We start from the raw sequence: 16806 nt of genomic DNA, 5'->3' as shown, positions 1-16806 counted from the left end.
TTCACACCCTCTTCACTGTATCCCTTCTGAAATAGAGTGTTTCCAAAATGTGTCATGCCCAACCTTTTAAATATCTTCATGCATGTACCAAGCCACTGCCTCAGGAGTCCAATCCACTTACCATGTCATCAATATCTCCCAATCCAGCCTCTTAAAACATTGAACCTGCCCCCAGCCAATAAATATTGAGCCCTCTGTGAGTGGAGCACTGTAGTATGTGCTTGGGGGAATACAGTGGAGTACACACAGATATGAGCCCTTCGCTTAAGATGCTTACAATCTAGCAGGAGATACAGATGATAATAATAATAATAATCACAGTGATATTTGTTAAGTGCTTACTATGTGCCAGGCACTGTTCTAAGTGCTAGGGTAGATACAAGGTAATTAGGTTGGACATACACCCTGTCCTGAAGCCACTATGGAGAAAGGAGTAAAACTAGGGCTACCACAGAGAGAAGGGAGAAGGGCCCAGCCTGTGGGATGAGAGAGAGAGAGAGAGAGAGAGAGAGAGAGAGAGAGAGAGACAGATGTGAGGGCACAGGCGAGAAGCTATTGTGGGTGCTGATGAAAGGGAGCTAGGATGAGGATTCTATTTGAATATTGTTAAGTAGGCCATGGTGGGAGCAGATATGATTGAAGGATTGCTGGTTTCCATAATTGTGGTATTTGTTAAGCGTTTACTATGTACTAAGCACTATATTAAGTGCTGGGGTAGCTATAATGTAATCAGGTGCCACAGTCTGAATAGGAGGAAGAACAAGTACTGGGTCCCCATTTTGCCGATGAGGGAACTGAGGCCCAGAGAACTTAAGCGACTTGCTCAAGATCACACAGCAGGCAAGTGGCAGAGTCAGAATTAAAACCCAGGTGTTCTGACTCCTATTTTGTGTGTGTTGAGGCAGGTCAGGGGAGACTAAAAGTCCTGGAAAGTGTTCTGGAGCCAGAGGGGACTCTGCAACTCAGAAAACCAGTTTTTCATTCCAAAATTAGGTTTGGGATGAGGAGCTGTCCTGAGGATAGGGAGAGGTTAGAGAGTGGAAGGAGTTCATTTTGAATGCAGCCATTTCCACCTTCTTGATATGTCCTGTGGTCAGAGTTGCATTTGCTTTGTGGGTCAGAATCACCTCAAATGGAACAAAGCTATTTTCACCCTCGTTTGTTTTCGATCAATTGATATCACAGATCAGCTACCTGGAACCGGAACTGGCAGGGTTTGGGGACAGTCAGCCCACGGAATTAATGCATTGGGTGGGGGGTGAAACTATTGGAGCCCGTGTTTTGGGAACCTGGACATGGATTTAAGTTACAAAGGTATGAGCCCTGTGGTGCATTTCATTTCTATCACTCTGGATAGAGATCCAAACTCTTACCTTCAAAATTCCAGCACCAGAACTTAACAATCTTGTAACTACTGTATTTACTTAAATAGCAGCTCCCAGCGCATAATTGCCCCATCCCAAGGAAGAAATAAAAGATTATTTTTTTTGTGCCGCACAATGGTTAAGCAGTCGTAGAGTCAGGCACACCAGGACTGGCAGGAGATGGGGGAGCCGGGGCAGCAGAGCAGAAGGCTGAGACATAAGAACATAGAAGGCCCTGTACCAGGAGGAGCAGCAGAAGGGAGAGAATTCAGAACAGCAGTGGAGGGAGTTTATTCATGAAGCGCCTACTGTTTGCAGCATTTGAGAGAGTGCAGGAAAAGTAAGAGATGCTACTTGTGTGCCTTCTTACCATCTTTATTTTCTTTCTCTCCTACTTTCCCCCTCCTTTTTCTATCTCCTCCCCCTCAGCCGAACTCTAAGGATGGCCCACAAGGGTTTCAGGTAAAACTGCCTGCTGTCCAGAGTGCTTTGATCATTGCAGTGGCCAGCCACAGGAAACCGTAGATCAATCAGGCTGACCTTCAGGGCCACAATGCATTACCATCGTTTGTGTAGATCTTGGAATCAAGCAAGACTGACCTCATTTTTTAAGCTCCAGTCAGGACCTCAGTTACCCAGAAACAGAAGCCTGGTTCTGTTTTTCTTTTTGACTGGGGGCTTTGGATGGCCTATTTAGGGTCGTGATGTTATCGCACATGGCTGATTTGGGGAATTCTGAGAGCTCTCAGATGAAAGTTGATTCTTTCATCTAGACTATTCATTGTTCTACTTTTAATTTCTTTTAATTTCTTCTTTTTAGCTATCTGGACTTGACCTTTCTCAGCTCGTACTGAAATAGTTGCTTAGTGCCAACCCTTTGTCACTGGTGTCACAGCCTCTGTGGTCTTTAACAAGGTTTTATTATTATGCTTTATAATAATGCCTCATTGAATTAATGCTGATCTGTAAGGCATTCCAAGGACTTTGTAGTGTGCTTCTTACAGCTATTTAAGCACTGATATTTGGAAAGCAAGTCCCAATTATCCTTTATTTTCCATTTCTCCTACCAATTTTATCCCTAGACTCCCTTCCCCCTCACTTGCAACTGCTGAAGCTGCTGCTTTCATCAAGGGATGTATTGGCAAGGAAGTGGAAAGGTGAGAGACAGAGATTAGGGCCTGTGTTCCTGAGCCAGGAGGTGGCTCAGGGAAGCCCGAGGCTGGTCAAGGCAAGATATTTCAGTGCCCATTACAAAGTCCAGGACAAGGCAGCCCTTTTATCCTCCTCACTATTCACAAGTAACTAATTGGGCCCCCAAATTTTGGCAGAGAAAAGGTATAGGGGTTGTTAGCCTGCACCTCCAGAATCTCCCAGATTGTAAAAAGCTTCCTGTGGGAAGATCGAAAAGAGAGGCCTATGGGGAGGGAGGAGAGAAAGGGTAATGAGAAAAAAGGGACCAGAGGGCTCTGGGGACTGGAGATTGAATGCTGTCCCAGAGGGTGTGAGATGGGATTGAGGAGAATAGTGAGGCTGCAGGAGAGAGCTGCCCTGTTTATCTCCCTGCTCTCTGTTCTTGTTCTTTGTTCCTCTCTGGTTCTTTATCTCCTTTCTGTCTGTTTTCCTTCTCTCTGGCTCTTTTCCCCCTTCCCTTCATCTCTCTTTCCCACCCTTGGTCTTCCCTCCCTCTCTCCCTCACATCACCTGTACCTGAGCACCCCCTGCCTTGGAATGGCATCAGGGCTCACCCTGACTTCTATGCCTCCAGGTGTCCCTGGGACATGTAGTTGTATACTGGATGTCCTCCTTGACTAGGACTACATATCCCAGCATTGCCTGAGGCCCACAAACTCAGAGACATAGAACTCAGGGCAGAGGAGCATGGTTTCAGTTAACCTGACGCCTGGCTCTAAATGAACCAACTGAACTGCCCTTGTGACAGGAGGACCTAGAGAGAGGTTTCTAAGTAGGGTGGCCAGTTGTCCAGTTCATTTTTCAGCTGGTCTGCCACCTGTCCAGTACAGAGAAGCAACGTGGCCTAGTGGAAAGAGCACGGGCCTGGAAATCAGAAGACGTGGATTCTAATCCTGCCTCCACCTTTGTGTCTGCTATGTGACCTAGGGCAAGTCACTTAACTTCTCTGTGCCTCAGCTACCTCATCTGTAAAATGGGGATTAAGACTGTGATGTATGGATCTACCCCAGCACTTAGAACAGTGCTTGGCACAGAGTAAGCGTTAAACAAATACCAAAATTATCATTATTATTATTGTTATATAATGGCAGCAGATGCCTTTATATATGGTATTTTCACATTCTATACCAAGCAAGCACAGCCGAGTTATGTGGCTCAGAAGCAGCTCCCCCGTTCAGATGTAACTGGGAGGGGAATGTAAAGGCGCAATAGCAAGTTTCAGGGGCTCCCCCCGCCCCTGAGATACACCCTGGGTTCACTCCAATTCGGCTGACTTGGGTGAAACGGCCCATAGGACATGATGACACAGAGCTGAGGGGTCAGCCTCCTGCTCCTTGGAACTGGACGGTTTGGCTCATACAGGCCTTGGCAGTGGACTCTGCAGGCGTCCAGGCCAGGAGCCCAGCAGGAAGAAGGGAAAACACTCCAATTCCTGGTTGAAAGCCCATCCCTGAGCCAGCCTGTGAATTTCTGGTCCGTTGCCCGCTGGATGATGCCATGCTGCCTCCCATTCCGTTGATGCCGTTTGCCGGTGATTATGATAAACCCAGAGAGGGCTTGTTATGCACAGGGCTTGATTTGCCATTAGGCCAGATTTTGGTCATCAGAGATGAGTTTTTGCTTTTTGTAAACCAGCTGCCAATTTTTTGACTAATGGAGTGATTTGAAGCAGCTGGGCCCTGGAGCAGCAGGACGGAGCACTGAGGCACAAAGGAACATGATTTAACCAAACTGGATTTGGTTTCTTACTGTCGCCTCTGGTGCCCCCAATTTATTAATATATTAATAGTATTATCATTCATAATAATAACAATAATACTTTTAGTATTTTTAAGTGCTGCTACATGCCAAGTACTGCTAAGAATCGGGGTAGATATAAAACAATCAGATCAGACACAGTCTCTGTCCTACTTGGAGTTCACAGTCTAAGTGGGAGGGAGAATAGGTGTTTCATCCCCACTTTACAAATGAGGACACTGAGGCACAAAGAAGTTAAGCAACTTGCCCAAGGTCCCACAGGAGGCAGAGCCATGATTAGAAAGCAGGAATTCTGATTGCCAGGCCTGGGATGTTTCCACTAGGCCAACCTGCTTCTCCAACATTACCCTCACCTCTCAGAGTTCTGTCTCAGAGAATTCTATACACCCAGTGACCCCAAGTCCCAGGGTGACAAGATGGACCCCAGAGAAGGAACCCTTTGCAGGCAGCAACTCTGGAAAAAAAAATCTGCCTTTATAGAACTTTGGTCATCGGCCACATTTTTATCTGGGAGTTCCACTGTGCAGTCTTTCTGTTGAGCTGCAGTGCAGTGGCTCTGTTTCTTAAAGATGGCAACCGTGGCTCTCTAAAACTGAAAAATAGGATTAAGGGATGTATCTTGGTCTCTCCATGTTCCAAAAATGTTCTTTTAAGCTACAAGGCTGGCGGTCCCCAAATCAGGGACCATCTGGGTCAGCTTTCATAGTTTATTAATTAACAATTATAGTATTTGTTAAGCACTTACTAAGTGCCAGACACTATACTAAGTTTCTGCCCTTCGTTTGTAGGAGTCACTTTTAACGATGCCGCAAGTATCCCCCAGCTGACCTTATGTAACCCTGGTGTACTAAGAGGTAGTGTTACCTCCCTTCAGCTTGTTGTGTAAATGTTGAAATCCAACAATCAGGATCCAGGATACAGCAGAATGTCATCAGCTCTGATTCTGCTTCTGGCAGGGTGGAACCAGAAATTCTTAAAATATAAATATAAATAACTATTTATAAATAGTTTTAAATATAAGTGGTATAAATAGCTGAGCCAAATAGCAGATATTTACATACCCGTATAGTTTCTCTGGATTTCATTTTAGGGTCAGGTGCTGGGTGAACTTTAAAACTCAACTCTTGAGCTTCCTGATGCTGTCCTCTCCTGGTTCTTCTCCTTTCTCTCTGCCCGCTTATTCTCAGTCTCTTTCACCGGCTCCTCCTCTGCCTCCCACCCCATGATCGTGGGTGTCCCTCAAGGTTCAGTTCTGGGTCCCTTTCTATTCTCCAGCTACACCCACTCCCTTGGAGAACTCATTCACTTACATGGCTTCAACTACCACCTCTATGCAGATAATTCCCAAATCTACATCTCCAGTCCTGAGATCTCTCTCTCTCTCTCTCTTTCTGTCTCTCTCTCTCCCCCCCATTGCATTTCCTCCTGCCTTCAAGTCATCTCTGCTTCAATGTCCCGCCATCACCTCAGACTTAAAATGTGTAAAACAGAACTGTTTATCTTCCCACCCAAACTTTGTCTTTTCTTGTGTATATATATGGAAACAGCAAGGCCTAATGGAAAGAGCACAGCCTTGGGAATCAGAAGACCTGGGTTCTAATACCAGCTCCACCACTAGCTTGCTGCATGACCTTAGGCAAGTCATGTAGAGAAGCATCATGGCCTAGTGGATAGAGGACATGCCTGGGAGTCAGAAAGATCTAGGTTCTAATCCTGGCTCCTCTCTTGTCTGCTGTGTGACCTTGGGCAACTCACTTAACTTCTCTGTGCCTCTGTTACCTCATCTGTAAAATGGGGATTGAGATTGTGAGCCCGTGTGGGACAGGGACTGTGTCCAACTTGATTAGCCTGCATCTACCCCAGTATGGTGTCTGGCACAGAGTAAGCTCTTAACAAATACCATTAAAAAAATACCATCTCCATGCCTCAGTTTCCTCAACTGTAAAATAGGGATGAAATATCTGTTCTTCCTCCTACTTAGGCTGCGAGCCCCATGAGGGGAGAGGAACTGTTTCCAACCTGATTAACTAGTATCTGTCCCAACATTTCGAACACTGCTTAACACATAGTAAGTGCTTAGCAAATACCTTTATTACACACATACGCACACACACACCCCACCCCACCCCCACACCCCCCTTGGGAAAATTTAGGATTGCATTAGATTGTTAAATTTCATGCTCAACCTTCCAGGTTTAAGCTTGTCCGTTCACCCACCTGGTACCAATTCAGGATCAGAGCTCTTAAAGTATTTTTACTACTACCAAGTCCTACACCTCAGAAGCATTAATGGGGAGCACAGTGGCTTGGGAGGGAGTGGTGGATTGTGCAGAGCAGTTCCCCCCAACACAATGAATATCCACAAAACTCTCCATATGATATTACATGTTGTGTAGTTTGAGTGATGCACAGAACATCCAACTTTACTACCTTGGTAGACAAAGGGCATCTGGTTTTCACGAGTGCCATCTGGCCTGACAATTTGTTGCCAAAATATGATGATCAGAAAACATATCTGAGATATCCTAACCCAGAACTCACTGAAAGTCAACAGCTGGCATCTTCCAAGAGTACTGCCACCGCCTTTATTGTCCTTTACACCTTTAAAATCCGTAGTGTTCAGAAGGCTGAAGGCTCCTCAAAGGTCAAAGTGGTTTCATTTGTGTGTTTTGTAAAGCACCCAATTCACTCCAGACACTCAATAAATAGTAAATGAATGAGTCAGCCATGGATGGGAATTTGGGTTGAAGCATGGAGGCATGAAGTCATATTTGCCCATGATAGCACAATAAGCTTGGTGTAGCCACAACTGAAATAACAGGTTGCAAGGCTAGATTCTATGTTCTACACCTGTACTTCCAAAGTTTTTTGTTTGGAATGAGGAGGACTCAACCAATTGGAAATAGGCAGCCTGTGGGCATACTCAGACATTGCATAGCCCCATGGAAACAGAGGAAAGAACGAATGGCTCACTGAAGTATTGCCCTCCTCTAAACCAGAAGCTCATCCTATATGCCATAAACTTATTTTGGGCAGGGAACACAGCCCCTAATTCTGTTATATTACACTCTCCTAAGTGATTAGTATAGTGCTTTGCACATAGTAAGCACTCAGTAAATACCATTGACTGATTGCAGTGCTATGTAGGTAGGGACAACTAGATCAACAGTAGAAACTAATCTGGCTGGATCTAAGCAGTGTATTCCATGCCAGTGTTTCCCATTAGATGAGCTACTACACTCTGATGCAGTCTGGGAAGTTTCTAGGTGGGCTACAATACTGTGGCCTCCCTCCCTGATGCTACAGCCCGAGGAGACGGCCTCATTTGTTTGCCGTCCGAAGCCAGTTCTGGGAGCAGGAGTCCCTGCATGGACAATGATAGAGAAAAAGGGCAGGATCAGAAGTCGGGGGAGAGTCACCCAGGTTCCAAGTAGGTATTTTTGCTGGTTCGTATTATCTAACATTGCTCTGTGACTTTAATATTTGGTCCCCAATTCCAAAATAAGGAAACACAAGAAGCCTGAAGGCAGGGGGAAGGATTAGACAATCTCTTCTAGTTCTATTCCCCCCCACCCCCTCCCCACTCTGTGAATATTATGAATGAGATGGGCTTTATATCTGTGTAGCTCATTTTTACTTCTCTTTAATAGCTGGAATCCCACAGCAGATGTCAGTTGATTCATTCCACTTTAGTACTAATATTTGCACTTACACATCAGTTTTCATTCAGAACTCTTTAAGTGTCTTAACTCACATTAGTGTTATTGCAGGGGCCAAAAAAGAGCAACAGAGAGGTTAAATGACTTATGCCTAGGTGTTCATCGTCCAATATTAGAGGAATAAAGCTAAGAATCCTTGAGTCCCTTAGCTTTGGTCATTCACCATCTCCATTTTCGAGGAACATTTTGAATTCTGTAACTCCTTTTTTTCTGAGTATCCCCTGCCTTACTGACCTTCCCCACCACACTCCCCCTTGGGTCCTCTGCCACCTGGCTCCCAAACCCATCCTCAACCCAAAAGAAGCTGGACTTTCTATTCTTTTCCTAAATGATTTCACTGCTGTGAGACCTTACTCCATGGACAGTTATTCGTCAGGGAGCCTCGGAGCAATTATTTTTTTGCAGATTGACCACTGGGCCAGCAGCCAGTCTAGGTCTAGTGCATGCAGGGTGTTGGAGATCAGCCTCAGAGGTTCCCAGTCTTACATTTTGGGGTAACCACAGGCTTAGGTGTGTGGCTGGCTTTCAGAGTCAGTGAGAATAGAGACGATATCTGAGATGTGCTTTAAACTCTTTGGAAGAACGGTTCCGGAAGAAGGTTAAATTGGTGTGTCATGTTCCGGACCTCCCACCCCTGGCTTCAATCTCCGATGATGCACTGAGCTAGGCACAGGCCCCTCGGTGCGCAGTGAATGATCTCCCTGTTGTCTCTAGCCATGGCAGAGTCTTTGTTTGCCTGTTCATAAGCCCCACTCTTCAGTGTCAGGGGTTTTTATTTCCTTTGAGTTTAGGGGTTTTCGTGGGGTAGGTCCCCTGAAATATTTGGGGTCCATTGCAAAGAGATGAAATATGAACTAACCTAAAAAAACACCCTGTTGGTACAAAGAACGTGATCTCTCCACTGAAAACAGCTCATCCTCACTCCATTGAAAAATGGACACTAATTGCACTCTGAATGGCCCTCTTATAGCTCTTGCCGCGGATAGAACAGAGCTATAAGAGCTGAGTGGGGATTGCATCACCCACCTTCTCAGCAGCTGACCCCAGATCAGCAAGGTGAGTGGGAGCCCATGCCATCCCAAAGTTACTCTCACCCTCGTCCCCACTTCCCTGGGATCCCATCTTTTGATTCCCCCTCCGTCAAACGAGAGCAGAGGAGTGGAGGAGTTGCAACGGGAATTCAGCGTACCAAAAGGGACCCAGACAAAAATCCTATTTAAGTGTACAAGTCCATCGCAGACCTGCCTCAGTAATCCAGTGTGTTTGGCGGTAGTTTACAGAATAAACAAAATCTCAATCTCCCACTGCCAAACTGAACAAGAAACAAGATAATTTATCTATGTCCCACTCCCCATCTTTTTTTCTAATTTTTAGATGGTAATTAGGAGACCATATACCAGCCAAACAAGAGTGAATGCAAACAAGACCCCTATAGGCAGCCCAGTGCATTAATGTAAAATATGCCCAGACAACATAACTTGTCAGGGAGGATTATTTCTGCTTAGTGAATCGGCAGGGGCCCCGTTGCTTCACCACTCAGGGGAGAGAGAGAGAGAGAGAGAGAGAGAGAGAGAGGGAGAGTGAGAGAGAGAGAGAGAGAGAGAGAGAGAGAGAGAGGCCATTAGTAAGCTGCTACAGTGGCATTGATGTTTGAGCGCACTTCTGAACTGGCTTTTGTTGAGACTGTCGGTGTAGAAAGCATGCGCTGTCCCAAATCCGCTGTTACTATGAGAAATGAGGAGCTGCTTTTAAGGTATGTTGTCGACTTCTTTGTTTATAATGTATGCTTTCTTGTTGCCAGGACCCGCCGCAACGATGACCACTCTTTATACCAAGTACTTTCTCTATTTTAAAGGAGTGTGAAAAAAGAAAGAAGACTGCCGTGTACAAGAAATATTTCTACTAGTTACCTTTTGATAGCACATTGAACATTGGCTTGCTGATGTCTGAGGAAAGCTGGCAGCTTAAATTTCAAAGAGCTGAATCTGTGTCTTCATCCCTCTTTTCTTTTGCAATATTTTCACTTCATTATTATGCACTGGGCATGGAATAATTGTGAAAAGGGGATAAGGAGACTCCATACTAGACTAGTGTTCTAAATATTACTTTAATCCGGACTTAGCCTACCTAGACAGTCCTCTGTGCTATCAGGTCTGAATCACTTTATTCCATCGCCAAAATATCACCTGTGTTTGTGTACCGATGTATGTGCATGGGATTCTGGGTGTCTTTATGCTGAAAGGCACATATACATCTTTGCATGAGTCTTCATTACTGCTCCATAATGTAGCAAGAGCAAGCCACGGCTAACCTTTCCGGGAGGAGAGCGGGAATTGTGCTAGCATTGGCACCCTTCTTTGAAAAATGTAGTCCTTTGTTTATTTGCTAGCAGACATTGTAGCATTGAATGCATCTTTGGGTCTTACAATGGGACAGCTAAACAATGGAGCTGTCAAACTAGCTTAATGCATGTCTAGTCTGTTTTTTTTCTTTTTCTTTCCTCAACACCCTTTATGTCTTTTATAATCTTGTTTATATAGGCAGTATAGAACAAGGGCTTTTAAGTATTGCTTGCTTGTGGTTGTGTTGGTTTTTTCAATTTAATAGCCACTGTACCTAGAGCTTTTTGCATTTTGCAGCTTTGTCAGTTGGATTAAGTTTGAGATTTATTGCTAACCTCTCGGTTAACTACAGAAAGAAAACTTATTGATTTCAAATGTTTGTAATGCCATTATCAATCTGGCAAATATCTGGTTGTCAAACAAGCCTCTATAATACTTAATGCCTGGCCATTTCAAGTTTACCTATTTGGTGGACTTTGGGTTATTGTAGAGGTGTTTAAAAGATTGAAAAATTATTAAGTGAGGCAGGATATGTAGTCTTATTTCCATTTTTGTAATCAAGAAATGAAAATTAACATGTTTTAGAAATCTGGGGACAAGTGAAAGAACTCTTACCCGCATGATTTTTTTATTGCAAACTGTGCAATATTTGCCGGGGTCAAGTGATACATCTCCATGGACAGAAATTGCTGAGCTTTGTTATTTATTCTTGGTTTGTTTTTAATTCCCTCAAAAAAACCCACAGTATTATGGAAAGAAAAACAATGTTTTATGCATTTCAAAGTCTTCTGTTTTGCGAGAGAAGTGTGCGTTCCTTGTGAGACGGAACAGATAGATAAAAGTATGGAATGAAAAGATCTATCTATGCCTTTGTAACTTTCAAAATCTTAAACAGTTTATATTATTCTGCTAAATATAGTGCACCTGGTATTCGTACCTTAAAATATTTAATTTAGTGGGCATAATGTATTAATCTTAACTGTGAAATGTCTGCAACTCTTTTCACTTTCATATCAAGAAAATAATTTATAATTTGCTCAAAATTGCTTCCTTAAAGGATGTAGCTAATGGAATATTTCTGCATTTTGTGCTAAAATTAATAGGTGATGATCAATTCATTTTTTAAAAAAGCAATTAAAGGAATATCAATGAAAAGGCAGGAGCAAAGCTTTGCAAAGGGAAAAAAATATGTATTTTGGAAACACTCCATCGCAGAATAGGCTTTGTTCATTTTTTTAAATATGGGTGATATAAATGAGGTATTTTGATTGTAAATTTGAAACATTATGAAGGAGAACATGCCCATTTATAAGGGATCCCTTCTCTCCTGGAGGTTTGGAAATAAATGGTTAAGCTAAAATTTGAGAGGTTATGAAATATGCTTTTAACCCTTGCACGTTGTAGGTCATCGAAGTTAACATCTACTGAATTAACATGAATACATTTTATTCAAAGCTTAATAGAGTACCGTGTCAGCATTCCCAGACAAAAAGCTTCTTTTCTGATAGTGGCTGCAGAAACATCAACTGGCCCTCAGTGAGTGAGTTCAGTCCTGCCTAGTTCTTATCGCTGAGCCATGATCTGTTTTTCATGTTACCCAGCCAGGATAGGGGATTCACATGTCTGATGCTGGGAGTCTGATGTTGACCCTTTCTTTCAGGCTGAGTGCTAAACAGGGATTTTAATTATTTGAAGGAAGCTGAAGAGCCCTTCTTGTTGACTATTACGGCGCCAGTGTACCCAGGCTCTTCCATTCTGGCATCTAGAGCCAATGTTGCAAGCCGGGAGTCCCCAGCAACCAGCACACCCTTAAGTCAGTGAGGGTCATGAAAAAAGGAGGCACAGTGGGCAACGCTCCTCGTGGCCAGAAGACTTCCGTTTCCCTTGACCCTTGCCAACATCCCATGCAGCAAGACTGAAAGAACTTTTGAAACCTGCAAATCAAACTCCTCGGTGTTACCCAGTGTCCATCTGGTTCTTTAAGATGTTTTGGGTTTCTTCTTAAGTCCATGCATGTGTGATAGATCTCAGTCTGCTTGGCATCTGCAGTGCTTATAACTCATGCCCTCTTATGAGATCTCTCAGTAGCAGATCCATCTTCCTGCACTCTGTATTAAGCCCTTGCTTTCTCCCAATAGCGAATGACTGAGGCCTACTGCTCAGAAGGAGATAAACTCATCAACATTTCTTTCCATGGCAGTGACAAGAGATAACAGCCATATGCTGTCAAGACTCTTGGTCTGTTTCCGGTTCTTCCAAAGAATGAACCATAAAAATGCCAAAAAGAATTATGGGTTGAAGTCTAGCCTAGTGGAGAAGATGGAATAGGAGATTCCAAAAGTGGAAATGACTCTCGGCATTAGGATGCAAAAATTGTACCTCAAGCATCCTTGCACATGTGCTTTCTGCATAACTTCCCAGGTGTTCAATAGACTGTCTCTAACCCCATTGTATTAATATTCTCTTTGTTAAATTATAATAAAACCTGAAGTGTTTCTGTTATCCAATTTAAGTATATAAGATTGCAAACTATACCTTTGGGGCTGAAAAACAAAGGAGAACATTTTATTAATATTCATATCTAGAACTTTATAGTAAGTGCAGATTGTGCTTGAATACTTAGGAAGTCATTCAAGGAGTGAATCAATACTAATTATTGTAATCAGGAGGGTTAATTAGCTGAAGATGCAGCTGATGGAAAGTTCATTGCTTACAGCCCTAGAAACACCTAAGTTGATGAAACCTTAGCGGAAAATGCCAAGGAGAGAATGGAAGAAGCTGAGCATTCATGGAGTGTTTGAGGTGCCAGACTTCTTAGATGAAAAACATGCCTTGGGTTTTTGTGTGTATGTGCTGTACTGATGGTGTGGAAATTAGAAACATCCAACTGAGTTGCTTGTAAAGAGATTTCTGTGGAAATCATTAACAGAATGCAGTGTCTTTTTCAGCACCTTCTGCCTCTCCAATATTCATTTGTTTCTCCTCAGATGTTAATGTGAGCAAAGCTATTCAGCAGAGACCTGATTTGTGAATCATCTTTATTAGCTTCGTGGAGTTTTGTTCCACACTCTGGGAGGCTCCTAGGGCTTTCCTTACCTTCTTTCAGTTCTTAATCGTTTCCATTGCTTGCAAATTCAGGAGGCATTTTCCTAGTCTAACCTCTACTTCCTCCTTTGTCTCCCAGGCCCCTCTCCCTTGCCTCCCCTACTCAGCAACAAACAGTCAATCAATGATATTTATTGAGTGCTTACTGTGTCTAGAGCACTGTACTAAGCATTTGGGGGAAATACAGTTCAACAGTTGGTAGGCACGTTGCCTGCCCATTATGAGACTGCTCACAGTGACTCTTATTCCAGACAGACTGCCACACTTCATTCAAAGGACAAGATTAAAAATGTGTGGAATTTTAGTTAGCTGACAGGAGTGTCTGGAGAAGGAAAACATACACCAAGTTAGAACGTTGTCACCAATTAAGATTTGAAATGAAGTGTCATAGAGCTGGAGCACCTCTGAAAACCCCATACCATTAGACTCTAGAGACTTAATTCTGGAAAAATTCTGGGGGTTAGGGAGGGGTGGTGTTTTCACTCTGCTATTGTTATACTGTCATCCTCACTAACATTACCGTCCAGATTAGTCCCAGGATCATGATTCTAGAACAGGGTCAGAAATGCTAGTTAAGTGTTGTTTTTAAATGAAGTACATTCTGTTTCACCAAATCATTCTGCACCCTGTAATGTCATTAGGGATTATCAGGCAGAGGTGTTATTTATCTTCACCATCACTGTTCCTTTGACTGTTTTACTGCTTCCAACATATTTACTTGTATGTCAGCTTGATCAAAAGTAACTGAAAATGGCAGCTGTTGAGAGAGTATGTCTCTGGGCCTAAAATGACATGCATTACTCGAGCAGCAAGATTTGCTGCCTCTGCATCTCATTTCTACTTGACCATGTTTCATGATTGGCTGCTTGGGGTCGGGATGCATCTCTGGATTTAGAAACAGGATTAGTCAATAGGTCCAGAGAAGAAAAAAAAATAAAATTCCCCCAAATAAAATGCCTGGGACTTACATGATGCCTTTATAAGACTTGAAAGTCCCTCCCCATTTAGTATCTCTATATATCCTCCCAGCATTACTTGTGAGGTAGACGGGTCAGGTGACATTTTCCTTGTTTTCTGGGTGGAAATGGACTCAGATAAATTACATAATAATAATAGTGGGGTTAAGTGCTTGCTAAATGCTATGGTAGGTACAGGATATCCAGATCTAACATAGCCTCTGTCTCAACAGGGCTGACAGTCTAAGAGAAAGGGAGAACAGGTATTTACTTTTCTAAGAGAGTTGTAAAATGAGAATTTCCTCATTTTACAGATGAGGAAATTGAGGCCCAGAGAAAGTGAAGTGACTCGCCTAAGGTCAAACAACTAATAAGTGGTAGAGCCAGCATTAGAACCTAGGTCTCCTGTGTTCTCTCCACTTGCCCATACTGCTTCTCTAAGATTACCCCTCCCCACCCCGAGTCAAAAAAAGATCTGGGTGTGGATTCCAAGACTCGTGACACCCAGCTCAGGGTGCTTGCTGCCTCCCTTATAATCTTCTCGTCATGGTAAGGAAGAACTCCTAGTTTATAGCTACGTTTCTGCCACGCCTCCCACCTCCAAGTGTTCAGATTACATTTTCCCAGGTCATGTGAGACTAGTGTGTTGAGATTTTCTAACAAGCTGTTGGTCTCTAGTTGTCCCAAAAGCCAACTAGTGATAGTATAATGGTGCCTCTCAGAAATTGATTGGTTGTAATAATAATAATAATAACGGTATTTGTCAAGTGCTTACTATGTGCAAAGCACTGTTCTAAGCGCTGGGGAGGTTATAAGACGATCAGGTTGTCCCACGGGGGGCTCACAGTTTTAATCCCCATTTAAAGATGAGGTAACTCAGGCAAAGAGAAGTTAAGTGACTTGCCCAAAGTCACACAGCTGACAGTTGGTGGAGCCGGAATTTGAACCCGTGACCTCTGACTCCAAAGCCCGGGCTCTTTCCACTGAGCCACGCTGCTTCTCCAAAGATGGGTAGGTGGGATAGCGTAACATTAACTCTGCCCGGTCTTCAATCTGTACCCAATTGGCTGTGGGCACTGTAGTTCACCAGCACATTCTTCCATCATCCAACCACCTCAGAAGTTGATGCTGCATTCCTGGCCCAGAACTCTCTGCTGGGGGAGACAGCTCAAAGGTATGATAGAGAAGCAGTATGGTTTAGAGGAAAAGACCCGGGCCTGGGGTCAGAAAGACAAGGACTCTGTCCAACCCAATTAACTTGTATCTACCCCAGTGCTTAGAACAGTGCTTGGCACATAGTAAGCACTTAGCAAGTACCATAATTATCATTATATCCCACAGTATCTCTAGAGAATATAGATAGACTGTGAGCCCCCCACGGGACAACCTGATCACCTTGTAACCTCCCCAGTGCTTAGAACAGTGCTTTGCACATAGTAAGCACTTAATAAATGCCACCATTATTATTATAATACTGCTTCGGTCTTTCCCCATCTTTCCTGATTAACTTATATCTACCCTAGTGCTTAGAACAGTGCATGGCACATAGTAAGTGCTTAACATGTACGATAATCAGTATTATTATTACCCACAGTATCTCTAGGGAATATAGACAATAGCGTTTCTGTCTTTCCCCAATTCAGATATGTCCACTGCACATTAGGTGTATGCTCCTGCATGAGATTACTGAGTTGCCTGAGTAAAATTGATGTGTTTGTGTTCATTTACTGAAACCCAAAGCTGTTGCTGCTAATCTTATTCATTTGATTGTATTTATTGAGCACTTACTTTGTACAAACCACTGTACTAAGCACTTGGGAGAGTATAATACAACAACAAACAGACATAGTCCTTGTCTATAATGAGCTTACTGTTCATCAAAGTGTTTTTGTTGGTAAAAGAGAGGTGGGGGGGAGTGGGAAAGGAGAGAGAGAGATAGATAAATGGCTCTTTGCTGCCTCACTGGATCCCAGAGTTACTTTGCCCTTCTATCAATCAATCAATTGATGGTACTTATTGAGCACTTACTGTTTGCAGAGCATTGTACTAGGCACCTAGGACTGTACCTCTGAGGCCTAAGCCTCCTGGTCCAGTGTGCATTAGGTGTTCTTTAATGTCCTCCCCTCAACCGTTTCCCACCAGGTAGGACATCCTTCTTGAAAACTGGATGTGCAAGGCTTAGGGATCTGATTGAAAGTTAGATTACAAATTCTAATTTGTGGCTCAGTGGTTTGCATTGTTTAGCCATGCCTGTAGAAGGCCATGGTGTCCCCCCTGAAGTGAATGCAGCTGACCAAGTGTACAAGACCACTCTCTGGACTCCCCAACTTCCTTACTGTTTTTATGAACCGCATGAGAAATAAAATGGGAA

The 16806-nt window shown here is 43.4% G+C and overlaps 1 protein-coding gene across 10 annotated transcripts in view; it reads left to right on the top strand.

Annotated features, from left to right (window-relative positions):
• Positions 1–16806, top strand: part of CELF2 (CUGBP Elav-like family member 2) — a 452584-nt gene that overhangs the window by 136326 nt on the left and 299452 nt on the right. For 7 of the 10 annotated variants that reach the window (XM_038740994.1, XM_038740996.1, XM_038740992.1 and 4 more), the window contains exon 1: positions 9610–9785. The exons of 2 other annotated variants lie outside the window; for them this stretch is intronic. In XM_038740994.1, the coding sequence (XP_038596922.1) occupies positions 9679–9785 (107 nt within the window). In that variant the 5' untranslated portion in view covers positions 9610–9678. Of the gene's footprint in view, positions 1–9609; positions 9786–16806 lie in introns of those variants that run through there. One more of the 10 variants, XM_038740997.1, reaches the window with a different exon arrangement.

This window comes from Tachyglossus aculeatus, assembly GCF_015852505.1.
Source record: "Tachyglossus aculeatus isolate mTacAcu1 chromosome 12 unlocalized genomic scaffold, mTacAcu1.pri SUPER_6_unloc_1, whole genome shotgun sequence".
NCBI classification, from domain to species: domain Eukaryota; kingdom Metazoa; phylum Chordata; class Mammalia; order Monotremata; family Tachyglossidae; genus Tachyglossus; species Tachyglossus aculeatus.
This window is presented reverse-complemented; position numbering and strand designations above follow the sequence as displayed.